General features: G+C 42.5%; 2 protein-coding genes across 4 annotated transcripts in view; one reads left to right on the forward strand and one right to left on the reverse strand.

Moving 5' to 3' along the window:
* Positions 1 to 15,012, forward strand: part of ITPRIP (inositol 1,4,5-trisphosphate receptor interacting protein) — a 274,298-nt gene that overhangs the window by 192,758 nt on the left and 66,528 nt on the right. The window contains exon 4 of one of the 2 annotated variants that reach the window (XR_011204899.1): positions 13,043 to 13,383. The exons of the other annotated variant lie outside the window; for it this stretch is intronic. The gene's annotated coding sequence lies outside the window, so the exon portion shown is untranslated. Of the gene's footprint in view, positions 1 to 13,042; positions 13,384 to 15,012 lie in introns of those variants that run through there. 2 annotated transcript variants of the gene reach the window in all.
* LOC138300272 (glutathione S-transferase omega-1-like) overlaps positions 1 to 15,012 on the reverse strand; it is a 69,954-nt gene that overhangs the window by 40,472 nt on the left and 14,470 nt on the right. For both annotated transcript variants that reach the window (XM_069239437.1, XM_069239438.1), the window contains exons 2-4: positions 14,880 to 14,988; positions 8,272 to 8,494; positions 3,462 to 3,563 (exon numbers count right to left, since the gene is read on the reverse strand). In XM_069239437.1, coding sequence (XP_069095538.1) covers positions 3,462 to 3,563; positions 8,272 to 8,494; positions 14,880 to 14,938 — 384 coding nt within the window. In that variant the 5' untranslated portion in view covers positions 14,939 to 14,988. The remainder of the gene's footprint in view (positions 1 to 3,461; positions 3,564 to 8,271; positions 8,495 to 14,879; positions 14,989 to 15,012) is intronic.

The following is a 15,012-nucleotide window of genomic DNA, read 5'->3' on the forward strand; positions in this document are numbered from 1 at the left end:
CTGCTGCAACTCTGTAACGCTGATCCTGCCGCCTTCTCGACTGTTTTCCTGGTGGTGCATCCTGTGGGGGTAGTCTGCCTCCTCTCTGCACTAGAAGCTCCGAAGAAATCTCCCGTGGGTCGACGGAATCTTCCCCCTGCAACCGCAGGCACCAAAAAGCTGCATTACCGGTCCCTTGGGTCTCCTCTCAGCACGACGAGCGAGGTCCCTCGAATCCAGCAACTCTGTCCAAGTGACTCCCACAGTCCAGTGACTCTTCAGTCCAAGTTTGGTGGAGGTAAGTCCTTGCCTCACCTCGCTAGACTGCATTGCTGGGAACCGCGACTTTTGCAGCTACTCCGGCCCCTGTGCACTTCCGGCGGAAATCCTTGGTGCACAGCCAAGTCTGGGTCCACAGCACTCTAACCTGCATTGCACGACTTTCTAAGTTGGTCTCCGGCGCCGTGGGACTCCTTTGTGTAACTTCGGGTGAGCACCATTTCATGGATCCTCGTAGTGCCTGTTTCTGGCACTTCTCCGGGTGCTACCTGCTGCTGAGAGGGCTGCTTGTCTTGCTCGATGTCCCCTCTACCTCCTGACTCAATTTGCGACATCCTGGTCCTTCCTGGGCTACAGCAGCATCCAAAAACGCTAACTGCACGATTTGCAGCTAGCAAGGCTTGTTGGCATTCTTTCGGCGGGAAAACACTTCTGCACGACTCTCCACGGCGAGAGGGATCCGTCCACCAAAGGGGAACTCTCTAGCCCTTTTCGTTCCTGCAGAAACCTCAGCTTCTTCTGTCCAGTAGAAGCTTCTTTGCACCCACAGCTGGCATTTCCTGGGCATATGCCCATCTCCGACTTGCTTCTGACTTTTGGACTTGGTCCCCTTGTTCCACAGGTACCCTAGATTGGAAATCCATCGTTGTTGCATTGTTGGTTTGTGTCTTTCCTGCATTATTCCTCTATCACGACTTCTTTGTCCTTGGGAGAACTTTAGTGCACTTTGCACTCGCTTTTCAGGGTCTGGGGAGGGTTATTTTTCTAACTCTCACTATTTTCTAATAGTCCCAGCGACCCTCTACAAGGTCACATAGGTTTGGGGTCCATTCGTGGTTCGCATTCCACTTTTGGAGTATATGGTTTGTGTTGCCCCTATCCCTATGTGTCCCCATTGCATCCTATTGTAACTATACATTGTTTGCACTGTTTTCTAAGACTATACTGCATATTTTTGCTATTGTGTACATATATCTTGTGTATATTACCTATCCTCTCACTGAGTGTACACTCTAAGATACTTTGGCATATTGTCATAAAAATAAAGTACCTTTATTTTTAGTATAACTGTGTGTTGTGTTTTCTTATGATATTGTGCATATGACACTAAGTGGTACTGTAGTAGCTTCACACGTCTCCTAGTTCAGCCTAAGCTGCTCTGCTAAGCTACCATTATCTATCAGCCTATGCTGCTAGACACCCTATACACTAATAAGGGATAACTGGGCCTGGTGCAAGGTGCAAGTACCCCTTGGTACTCACTACAAGCCAGTCCAGCCTCCTACAACCAGCACTCCCCATTTATCTTGGGAATACAAATGATGGGCCCCCTGCTGGTGATGTCTGTTCCTCCGACTCCCACAGAGGCAAGTATGTTAAGCAGGATGCTATGATTGACCATGTTGAACACAGGAGATAGATCAAGAAGAATCTGAATAGCAGGCTGGCCGCGATCGACTAGCATGCGTAACTCATCCAAAGCTAAAAGTAAGGCCGGTTTGGTCTCATGTCCAGGTCTAAAACCGAACTGTTCCTGTTCTAAAAGATCATGTTGCTCAAGGAAATTAGAGAGCATTTTGCTAACATATTCCTCCAAAAGTTGTATGGGAAAAAGCAACAGAGATATTAGATGGTAGTTGCTGGGAGCCTGGGGATTTCGTCAAGATAGGGGAGACAATGGCTTTTTTCCCATGTATTTGGTACAAGACCTGATGACTGATTGCAAAGCTGACATAATGGAGGAAACAATTCTTCTGCTAAGCTTTTCTAGATCTTGTCCTGTAAAGGGTCAAGCGGAGAACCAGAAGGTATAGATATAGCTATGGGAAAAAAAACAGTCCTCTGACATGACCTCAAAACAATCCAGATTATCTCGTGACCTGTCATAACTGTGTAAATTGCAAGGGAAGTGTAGAGTAGAAACCCCACTCTTCACAATCTCTGAGCACAACATAACTGGAAAAGGACAGCCGAGAAATGAAGTGTCACTAATATCAGTTAAAATATTAGTAATCTTTTTTTCCAAAAAGCATGGCATGGCTATCACATAGTTTCTGAGAGGGGATAATGTTCCTTTTCAGATATTCCAGGTTAGATACCTCCTGCACAATGTCAAAAATCTTCTTAGAGTAATTGGAGGCAGTTACAATTGCAGTGACATAGTAATCTGCTTTTGCTTTGTTGATTTCCTTTTTATACTCGTTTAAGGAGGAGCGAAGTCACAGCTTATCCTCCTTATTAAGGGAGCTTTTCCTTTCTCTCTCTCATTGTCTACAAACTTGCTTAAATTTTTTTAAAGACAGGGTATACCAAGGTGCCGACAGATGTCTCCTCTTTTTCAAAACATGGATAGGAATTTCATTATCTAGGAGTTCAAGAATTTTACCCTTCATAATTTTGTAATTATCATCTGCTGATTTGTCTTGGTCAAGCAAGTTTGAAATGTTAGATACACCTTCACAAACTTCTGCTCCAGGTTTGTGCCAAGTTCTTCCTAAATGCAATCTTGTTGCTTCCATCTTAGCCAGATTAAGATTCCTGACACGGAGATGGAAAGTTATTAATGAGTGGTCATCATCTTGAGTATGCCTGTGCGGTTCTAGATTGGTAGCTAGTCTGCAAGATCTTTTCCACTGTGAGCTTCCTCAAGGAAACACTACAGCTATTGGTTCATGTCTATTTCTCCAACTCTCTGCAGCTCCAGTTGGGCAACAACTTGATCTATTGGAAGTCAATGGGTACCATAAGTATAGCCTGTTTAAAGCCCCTTAAATATTTGACTTTTCAGGAGCCTGGAATCCCACACTTCATCCTCCCATTCTTAAATAATGGGATTGCAATCTTCTTTGTCAAACAACTCAATAAAGACACAAACAAAATAAAAGTATCACAGAGTTTGCATCTCCACCCAAATCCTTTATAAGTAGGTTTAAACTTTACATTTTAGGTACATTTTACTTAATCAACAACGTTTGGGGAGATTTTGTAAAATATAGCTTACAAGTCCTATTTTCAATTATATAATTTTTCAGTTCCAGTATTTAATCTTTAAACTCCCTGAAGCCGACTTCAATATACATTTGCACCTTTTACTTACATATACCTATTGGTTTCACCACCAACCCTAAATGAACATGACAATTCACCATCTGTGACATGGCAACATTAAGACTTTTCTTCACATTCCATGAGAAGGAACTTACCTCCTCAAACTCAATGATCTTTGTGATGAACTCTGCCTTTAGTTCAGATGCATCCTGTCCCTTTCTTGTTGCCATTAATGCATTGTACATGAGCGGGTATAACTGCAAGCACAAAGAGCCACGTTATTTTGAAACATGGCATAGAACATAGGAGATATACTGTAAAAGACATGTGGCTAAATGATTAAAGCCATCAGTCCTTTTTGCGCTACAGTCTAGCAGATATTGAGAACATCAATGATATTTTTCATTGGTATGTGTGCCAACATGATGATAATTACTAAATTAATATAGTTGTTGACTTAAACTCTTTGCCTGCAACCCACAAAGAAAATTCCCCAAATTACTAACAATAAAAGTAATTATTGATTCCACAATTCAAATGCCTTCAAAATAAAATATAGGCTTGTACACACACAAACCAGTGTTCACACCTGCAGAAAGATGTTTCTGGACATTTTGTATGTCTTAATATTGTGTCCAAAATGTTGTTTACAAAAATACTGTAAACTTGGTTGTAGACAGCCCTCTATGACCTTTAGTGGGGCAATCTGTTTGTAAGTTATGGTAAAGAGACACCATTTCTATCACACACTATTTTGATTATGACGTTTTAGTACCATATCACCTAGTTCCTACAACTAAGCCATAAAAGTGGCTTTCTGTCCACTTAATAACAATTTCCTCTTGACCAAATTAGGAGCTTTGTCCAGCATCTCAGATTTGTGCCTTCTTATCCTATACTCATGAAAACCTGCATGGGTTAAATCTGGAGACACCTGGGGCAGTATCAAAGAAGTGGCCCATAGGCACAACGGGTGTTTACACCCACTTTGCGTGCCCCTGGGTCACTTCGGTATTACAGAAGGGGCAGCAAATGCATGTGCGGCCCCTTCTGAAATACAGATGGTGCTGGTGCACACATAACGCCAGTGCTATCATTAGAGGGCATTCCCTCATGTGTATGGGGTGTGGCCCCATGCAAATGAGGAAATCACTTAGCCTCTGTGTTTGCGTCATAATACCGATGTGGACACAAAGGCAAAGATACAGTTAGAACGGGTGGAGTAAGTGAGACACAAAAAGATGGCACACACATGTCTAAAGGCAGCTCTTGGGGTGAGGGGGGCAGAGGTCCCATGGAACCCTCAGACATCCCCTTGCAGGCGGGTGCAGTCACTCACTGCACCTGCCTGCAAGGGGATCTCTAATCCCCCTTAAAGGTGCAGGCGGGGTGCCGCCTGCACAGAGAAACACAGAGCAGCTTTTAAACAGCTGCTCCATATTTCTCGTAAAGTTCTGCCCTGAGGCAGCACGAGTTCATGGCTGCCCTGGGGGCAGCATATTCAATGTAATACGGTGCATTCTCCTTATTTGCAGCAAGCGCACCTTTTGAAAGATGCACAGGCGCAAACAAGGAGAGTGAGCCGTATTCTGTAATATGGGCATTGGGGCCATATTATATCAGTGCCACAGGGGTGCAACGGGTGTTTGTGCCTGCCTTATGCACCCAGATGGCACTTTGGTATTACAGATACAGTGCTATCATTGGAGGACGTTCCCTCATTTGCATGAGAGCGCGGCCCCATGCAAATGTGGGAATCACTTAGCCTCTGTGCTTGTGCTGTATTACCAATGTAAGCGCAGAGGCAAACATGCCTTTAGAAGGTGCACTGTAAGTGCACCACAAAAAGGTGGCACACTTGAGTCTGCTTTCTAAAGGTAGCCCTCTGGGGGTGGAGGAAAAGGGTCACATGGACCCCACAGACATCCCCTTGCAGGCGGGTGCAGTCACTCACTGCACCCATCTGCAAGGGGATCTCTAATCCCCCTTAAAAGTACATGGGAAGTGCCACCTGCACAGATAAACACAGAGCATCTTTTACACAGCTACTCCGTAGTTCTCTTAAATGCGCTGTCCCGAGGGCAGCACAAGTTCATGGCTGTCCTTGTGGGCAGCACAATCAATATAATACATAAATATTTTCCTTCACTGATAAAGTCAATTTGTTTTGCACCATGATGTTCTGGAAGCACCAGCTTTCTTAAAAGTAAATTCAAGAATTTGAAGAGCTTCAAAGATTTTATTTCTATTTTAAAATGTACGACTTGGCCTTCATTCCTGATCTATCTTAAAGTGAATGCTGATATCACCACACTGTTAGGAAAGTGGGCTCTAACCTTAAAAATTCCTAGTTTTTACATTTCTGACCCACATTGTGTGGATCTCCACTGCGTGACAAGCCGAGCCTCTCTAATTTAGTCTTGCACTGGAAGCTCTGTTCAGAATAGAATATGAGTTGCAGTCTGTAATGCCCATCTTTTTTAATACAATAACAGCTGTCCTTAGAAAGCTAGGTAGGGCCAGTTGCTCTCAGCAGGTTGCAGGGCAATAGTTGTTGCATAGGAAGGATTGTGCTCAGCTTTGTGAGTATCTGTAGTGCTTTACTGTGTGGGAATGGGATTCCATTTTTAATTCACTATGTGTGTCTAGTATATAAGATGTAGGTTGGGGAGAGCCTGCCAGATTCCCTGTTCATAATCTTATCACTTTTAAATGTCTACTGCTTACTTTTTGGCCCTTTTCCAACAAGGGTCATGTGTATCTTCGAAGGAAAATCCATTATTACTGTCCTTCTAGAACCTTGAGATCCTGCAACCATTTACTGCTCAAAGTTCCTCTTCTCCGGGGCAGCTGTAGTGGTGGTCACTCCTCCTACTTGGACCCTAAAATGTGGACTACTTTTTCTTCAGTCATTCAAGCCTTCCATGATGAATACTCCTTCAAAAAAAGGCTGGAAACATGGCCTTATCAGTCATGTTGAATTAATGTCTGGATTAGTCCGCAGCAGCGTCTGGATGTCTTCGATAGCTGTACGCTATACAAACAGCACGTTCATTCATATTTATTGCAGGCAGACCTGTAGATTGTAGCAGCATTCCTGTGGGCTTCTGGAGTAGACCAGACATCTGCAAATTTGAAGGGGGGAGCCAGGTGCCCTTTTAACGTTCAAGGACTGCCCTACCCCTTTCCTACTTCATTCTTTCCCAAGAGTTCTAACTAAAAACAGTGTTGTGTAGTAACTGAGTGGGAGGGCTTCTCCCTTGTCTGTGGCTTTGTTTTTCTATGACAGGGAACTTTCCGCTCCACACTCATGTCCCTGACACTAGAGGACAAAGACTGCAGTTTGACCTGTCTGGGAGGGATGTATAAATGCACATGGGAACTGCATCAAACCAGTCATAGAGATGGATCTTTGGAATCCTTACAGTTGTTTGCAAAATTAGAATTCATACTAGGTAGAACCACAGGCCATGTCATGCTGCCAGATTCCCATGCACCCATCACAGAACCCAATCAGCAGGGTGGGTGGGAATAACTTGAGCACCAGAGACAGGATCGCAAATTACTGGATTTATACTAGTGGGTCAAACTGTCTGCTATACTGAGGGTGATTGCTAGTTGCCTGTAGTCCATCAAGTCATGTGCTCAGCTACCTGGTGACTAAAAGGTTGTGCAAGGGGATTTGGTCCTAATCATGCTGGAGGATGTGCCTCTGCTTTGATGTAAGAGGTCAACTCTCTGTGGAGAAGGGTGTTGTCAGTGGATCCCGCAGCAACTCGCTTCTAAAAAAGGACACCAAAGCTGAGCAGCAAGGGCAAGAACTGAAATGAACCATGTCTGGGTTCAGAAGGACCCCTAGAAGGTGGAAGCTATTTCTGGTGGCTGGAGACCACATAGAACATAGGTGCCCAGGAATTGGGGGGCGCCTGTGCAGAGCTGCCTCTCAGAATCTGACTTCGAAAAGGCCCTAGAGTTGCTGACCCTGGAAGAGGCATCAGAGGTCGGAGATATGTTAGGTAGTCGAGGTAAACAAGACTGATGTCACAGAGGATCTATGGTTCCGACGGTGAAAACTTGAGTCCTATTAGAATTTTACTTAGCTCTCCAGTGACAACCCATTGTAAACATGTATTTTTTCAGGTATGGATAAATATATTGTTTGTGTCTCAGGTGATGGACTGATGGTTAATATGTAAATGCATTAAACTTACCTGGAGGTTGTATTTATTCCCTTTGGACACAGGTCTTAAGTTAATATTTCAATGGTGTTAAAGGATGTATCTTTAGTTTAACAATGATGGATGCATTGTTAAAGACAGCAGGCCTTATTGATTGTGATTACCATGGTAGAGTCTGCAGAACTAACTGCTGATCATGAAGAGTTAATTTTGATAAAATGGGCCTCGTTCAGGATATTGTGATTTTCAATGTTAAGGCCTGCAGGAGCACAATGTGTACCTATCACATAATGTAACGTGACTAGGTTTATGGTGCTAGTTCTTATGTTATCTACAAGACCCCCTTAAGGAAGGGTTTAAATTGTTAATCCCAATTTTATAGTATTTATAATTTTGTATACAGTTTGCCAACTTTTGTTTCTTTATTTATTTAGTCAATTTGATATGAAGAATTCAGTTTTATGTGCATCAATGTTCTTTTCCTTCTTAAAAGTAATAACATTGGTTGGTCAATCATGTATTGAGTGTTAATGTGTACATTATCCAGTTCCCAGTCTCCAACCCATATCATCTCTCTGAGGGAGACTTGGGCTGCTCTCCTGTCACGATGTCAGCCAGTGTGGACTCTTTTGCATCTAATGTCCCATAAATGGGTGCTCCACTTATGTTCAGAAGTACTGTGTCCATGGCAGATATTCAGTGTTAAGAATAGCTATGCACATTAATTTATTTTTTATATATCTTATGTCAATAGCTGGAGAAATCAGATGTAGATAGCCAGACATACCTTGGAAAAATGTTCCAGAAGCATCTTCTGCTTTGCTTTCTGTAATGGATCAGACGGGGTCAGCTTCTTGCCTGGATATACCTCATCTAGATAGTCACTTGTGATTAGAGACTCATAAATGATATCACCCTTACTTGTCTCCAAAACTGGCACAAGGCCAAAGGGAGCTTTTTTCAAGAACCATTCGGGTTTGCTTCTTAAATTAATATTGATGGTTTCAAACCTAAGAAAGGGGGGTAAAATAATCACATGATTATTAATAATAAAATAAAATGTAACTGGCAACAGGAAATGTTTTTATTTCTTATGATCAAAGGTGGTTGTGTAAGGTAACTACTATCGTACAACACAATGTCAACAAATCAAACTGATTTCAGTTTAGGGGCATGCAGAATGAAGCTCTCATGTACTGGCAGAGTTCCCTGAGAAACAACTTTATTTTTAGGAAGGTCAGCTCTCCCCGTATGCCTCAGGAGATCACAATCTCCTTAGAAAGGTTATAGCTGCCCAAAGCAACTTAGACGGGGCACGGAGAGCTATAGTAGCATTGGCTAGATAAAAGGTCCAGCATGTCTGGAGCAGCCAACCTGCACTGGCAGTCATCCAGCTTACATCACGGTAGGGCTTTTGCCCAATATAAAGTCTCAGTATAGGACCACAGCAGGCCCAGGCTCCCCAGTACTCACTGTATCTGCATGAGGAAGATGTGCATCTTCAACCCTAGTATCAGTCGGCCTTCAGACATTCTTGTGTACAACCCGGGGTCCACACTTACCCCACTACATTTTATGGGATAAAAAGAAAAGGGCTAATTGAAGGCATGCAATTGCTCACCCAGAAAAGCATAACCTGGAACTTCTTTTTAATTTGCTCCTTTTCTTTTTTTGTAACATTTCAACCCCATTCACATTTCCACATATTTATTATAATATGTTTTGTTTGAATTGGCACGTCAGCGTTCTATTGTTTTCACTACATTTACTTTACTGATTTAGCTTTACTCACTTCATTTTCCTAGAGTACTGTTCTACAGAAGGCAGTTTCTGGACTACGTTTAATTCTCCTAAGCATATATAAAGAATGGGCTTTACCTCTGAACCAGTAGACTACTATCCTTTCACCTTATGCTATTGGCTGCTTGAATGCATCATTTCCTCTTCCACTGGTACGCATAATGAGCTATTTTATACCTAAAAAGTACACTCAGTCATTAAACATTGACATTCTTATCTAATAAATATCCAACCAATCTTTTCTTGCTAAAGAATCAAAAGCAGGACTTGTGATAAAGAGCGTAGCCTTCAAAGGTTTTAAAAAGGACTAGAACGATGGTCTGGGATAATTCAGAGTATTCCTCCTTTCCTTCAATGTGGAAAAAAGGTCCAAAGGGCACTTCATCGGGTCTGGCTTTAATAAGCTACAAGCAAATGGCATCACAAATGTACATTACTGCATGCCTCTATCTGTAATATAAAAAAGAGACAAATCAGCTTTGCCAGTGCTTGTTATTTTATTATTCTCATCCACCTCACTTCAGTGTCAGAGCTGCTGACTTCTTTTACAGCTAACCAGGACTTCTCATGGCACTTTTAGTGCTGCCACACAAAAGCAAATATTCAGCCATATGAGATTTGCCATCACGATTGAACCTTTTTTCATTGTACTGTTCTCTAGCTTTTACTATAAACAAATGGATGCTTTACAATATAGTCAGCTCAAACAAACTCTTGACTTTACTGAAGCCATAACCATCTTCCTTACTCCTTCAACTGCCTCAGCTTCGTCCCAGATGTAGACTGATGTCATCACTCTACATCTGAGTAGACTGCCCAGATCACACAGAGGTGCAGTTGTTATTAGACTATAGAGCTGCTATAGATATTCAGTAATGTGTTTCTGCGCCCCCCACCCCCCGATCCACAGGGTGGGACAAATTTTGGATTTTATTTTCTCCTCACATCCACATCTCATTTCAGTTCAGAATGTTCTTGCACTACCATGAACTGACCATGAACCTAATCCTTTTTTACTGAAGTCTTTAATCGTGCCTACCCTCTTCAATGCTATCAATGTAAAGCTCCAATACAGCTTAAAGTAATCTCCATGCTTCCTACTGAATTTGGGAATCTTAACCAATTTTTAGCAGATTCAAATATGGATTGCCACCACTCCCAAAAAAGTCTTCTTTTAAAATCATCCTCCTTTAACAGGTCCCATTGCTCTGTTCTTTACTGGTCCCCTATGCTTACTTCCTCGGAGAACTACTTGAAAGAGGATTGACCCCCGGAGGTGAAGAAACTTTAAGCATATAATTAAATCTGCTCATCAGGCTCATCACTCTTCTTACAAAAAATCATCTTTCACAGATGTAGCACATATTCCAGGGATGACATTTGTTCAGTTTGCAGAGTCACCAATGATTTTTGGTTTAAAGAAAAATACTTGAGGACTTAGTGACCTCATTTGCTTGAAATGTGCTAGGTTCCATGTATAGACATCTGTACATCTGTGAATAACTTTCTTCCATACAAAAAGTGTCACTACTATGGATTATTTAATCACTTGTTTTCCTCACTCCTATTCAACCCCCTAGGATACTACTGAACCTGAGTTCATATGTATTAATGTTAATTTTCATGGACGTTGCTAAGAGTATCTGCTCAATGAAATCTGAATGTCCTTTAGACCTGCGTCCTCTGACACAGCTCAGGAAAGCCTGTGTGGCCATTGCCCAGGTCATCTGTCACTGCCTTAATTGGTTAATGGCAATTACACAGGTAGCACCTTTGTCTCAAACCATACTGCAGTCATTTCTTTCTTGAAAATTGTGGATAACCCAAAAGAAGTGAAGAACCTCTGATCTATTTTGCTGCTTTTATGCTGGCTAAAATTATTGAAAAGACCATAAATCTTGAACTGTCATCATTTTTTTAAACCGATTTTATCATTGACTCTGCTCACTCGGGGTTGTTCCCAACAGATGGAGTGAAACTATCCTGCCAGTAGTTCTGGATGACATCAACAAGGCCCTGAATATTAGGGGGGTCACTACCTTGATCCACTCTGGATCTTGCAATAGAACTTGATTACACAGGAATAATCCAAAAGATCCAAAGGATGGGTGTTACTGCCGTGGACCTCAAAATTCTTCAATTACGATAGGACACAGTAAATCTCCTTATCATCACTTGGACCTCTCTGTGTCTTGCAATGAGGTGACCCATAAGGTTATGCTATTAGTCCTATTCTTTCTAATGCTTAAGTGGCACTATTTGCTTCTCTATTTAGAACCTTTGAGTTTACATTCTACACTTATGCCAATGACATCTTAATCGTTCTGGCAAGTCATAAAATGGGCTTCAGCTTAAACTTCCCAGCTTTCATGCTGGCACATTGAAGTTGACCAGTACCCTGAAGCTGCATTCCAAAGTCCTTTTCAGTGGCGGTTGCTCCAGTTTCTGGTATGGAGATTACAATTCCATCACCCACGCTCACAAAGCACTGCACAACACCGGACCAGAATACCTCAACAGACGGCTCTCCTTCAACACCCCGACCCGGTATCTCCGCTCTGCCAACCTCGCAACCATCCCACGCATCCCCAGAACTATAACCAGCGGTAGATCATTCTCCCACCTTGCTGCCAAAACGTGGAACACTCTTCCCACCCACCTGCACCAGACCAAAGACCTCCTTACCTTCAGTTAACTTCTCAAGACCTGGCTGTTTGAGCAGTAGCTGCACCTCCCGTCCTTCTCTACCCCTCCCACCCCCCAGCGCCTTGGGACACTCATGGGTGATTGGTGCGCTTTACAAATTCCTGATTGATTTATTGATTGATTGATTATTCACATTAGTGACCACATTTCCATCATTTGATCCCCAACCTGATGGCTGATAAGTCTTAGGAATCTTTACTTACTTGCAACGGTTATCTGTCTTTTACCCAGGAAATCAGCAAAGTGGCATTTACACACTTTCTACACACTTTCTCTTCTGCAAAACTCTCAACAGGATTGTGCCACTCCTTCCTTTGAAAGGATGGCACATGGTAACTAAGCTACCGAATCCTCTTGCTTGGATTACTACAACACACTCTATTTGGGACCTCCCAAATTCCATCTTTCTAGGTTGCAAACCATTCAACAATTGGTAGGTCATCTACTGATATTCAGATATTACAGATTCCTGTTGCTAATAGTCATTCTAAGCTTTACTGGCTGCCAATGGATGGGACAAAAGTATTCAAATATCTCTGCTTAGTTCCTCATCTTATCTATTTTCTTGGTCCAGTCTGTTTGTGCGACAGGTTCATTCCATGTGGCCCTACTTGCATCCTTTGAACTGCCGCCAGAAACTGACTATTTTTTGATTCCATCTTCGTGGCCACTTCTTGGAACACTCATGTTAATCTCACACCATATTTTTTTTTTACCTGAAGAAACTCTGTAGTGCTAAAATGTGATATCGAGGCATCTGTTAGCTTGTGTACTGAGGCATCAAGAGAGTGTATTATATAACTCATTCAGTTCCTCAGGTAGCGTGCGCTCTATTATGTGCCTTATCACTCCACCTTGTGGATTATCTACATTGTAAAATATCATTTTAACAGGGAGTATGCACATGTTTTCTAGATGTTTGTCTGTGGGTTCCCGCCTACCCTGTTTGCCGCATTGCCAGATGAAAAAAAGAGTGTCTGGCATGTTTGTATGCTGAGTGGAGAAAAAGGCAGTGAAAGGAGACTTCAAACTTCGAAATTGTTTCATTGCAGTGAGATGGGTGACCCTGAAGGACAGTTCCAGGGAAGGACCTAGATTACCAACATGCCCACTTCAGAAGAAGATTGAAAACAGTCTACAACACTTCATAAGGAGAGTGAGAGTTTGCTGTCAAGCACTCATTTCAGGAAGTGATGCATGCGCTGTAGGCTTAATTATGATGGCAGACAGCTGAAATGTGACATTGAATGTCTACTCAACCAGTATGTCTTAACTTATAAATATAAGTAAAAATGACTTTTCACCTTTCCTGGTAGCATTGGTCTGGCATGCCACATGACTAAATAAGACTCATTGTTTATTTCCACGAGAAATATACTTTAGATATCCCATTCGGGGATGTTGAATTTTAAAGGGGGGAGCTCCAATGTGATGACTTAAGTGACACTGTGTTCCTTCCTCACAACCCCACCATGACATAGTGGCTTTGCTTTTTTATGTGTTGGCAGCAGCGGGCCAAAACCATCCTGAGAAGGCAAGAAAAATGGGATAATGTTTGACACAGAGCTCGCATTCAGCATACCAGGAGCACCAATTAATTATTCTGAACTTGGACAAAACTGGGAGAGTGGAAGGCAGAACAAGGCGCCATTGCAGCTCCCCTAGGATTGAGCTCAGTGGCACCCAGGAATATACTGCCCATTTCAGAGTCTCTGGAACAATGGCCACTGCAGATTCCCCTGGAAGTATCAGGTTTATACCCATGCTAGTTGACCTATGACCACTGTCTGACTGGACTGAGCAACAGCACCCTTTTAGAGGGAATCACCATGGAAAGGAAGAAGGTAAAATGCAACACCGAGTTTTTGAGCCAGGGGCTAATTCACATTGTAAAGGACAATGAGGTTGAAGGGAAGGTGGAAGATTGAGACCGAGAGGGGATAATGACATTTGATGAGAAGATCTGTAGCATATATTAATGTCCTGTATAATTCCCTAGAATTGAAAACGTGTGTTGTGGAACTGGTGAGGGAAGATGTGAAATCTAAAATGAGGGCTTCTAACCGGCGAATTGAAGGAGTGGAACAAACACTGGTAACAGTTGAAGCCAAAATGGGGAAACAGGATCAGTGCCATGAAGTATGATGCTGTTTTAGAGGGTGTGCTATGGAGAGTATTATGAGGATTAAGGCCAAACTGGAGGTCCAGTAAAATCAGAGCAGTGTGCTCAAATCAGAATGTTCAGGGTGTCGGCTAGGGTCCTGGTAGAGAGGATGAGGGGTTCTTGTCTGTTTTATATCAACTCCCAGCTACTCTGATGTGCAAAGAATACCGAATCAACACCAGAAGTCCCTGGTCTGCTGAGCAGGACACCAGGATGCTGATGGGAATGTCCAGTCTGCCAGAACTGAATACAGGGTTCTTTATTGATTAATGGCAAAGATGGGCTTGTGCTACAGCACTTGAAGGCATCCTTTGTTCTAAACCTTACGTTAGAGTCATGTGCACAGAAAAGGGCCCCACTGGACATGAAAAACGGGTAGACACCTGTACTTTCAGCTTCTGTTGTTTATCCCATAAAACGTGGGGTGGAACATGGTGAAATGTATTTTACCCAGGTTGAGACAGCCAAAGTTGCTTTTAAAAAATCAAACATGCACATACAGCCAGCTCATTTACCATTGTTTGTTGGAGTTGAGGCATTCCGCACATTCCACACACTGAAAGGGTTCAATCTGTTTTAAAAATGCATAAGATAAACACAGACTTTTACGTGTGTTTTTAAATCTAACAGCAGCTCTTGATAAGGTCTATTCAAATATTTCCAAGGAGTTTATAATGGGTTGAAGTTCTAATTATTCCTAGAGTTTGGGGTTATTAAATTCTTACTTGATTCCTTTGGCTGCCAAGACAAGCAGTGTCCTTTGGACATATGGGCAGAACCTCATACTGTAAATGCGGATCAGTCACTCCGGAACTGGACCAGGAGCAGGACTCCCTAGAACAAAGACCAAGTTCAAGA

This window comes from Pleurodeles waltl, chromosome 6 (genome assembly GCF_031143425.1).
Source record: "Pleurodeles waltl isolate 20211129_DDA chromosome 6, aPleWal1.hap1.20221129, whole genome shotgun sequence".
Lineage (NCBI taxonomy): Eukaryota > Metazoa > Chordata > Amphibia > Caudata > Salamandridae > Pleurodeles > Pleurodeles waltl.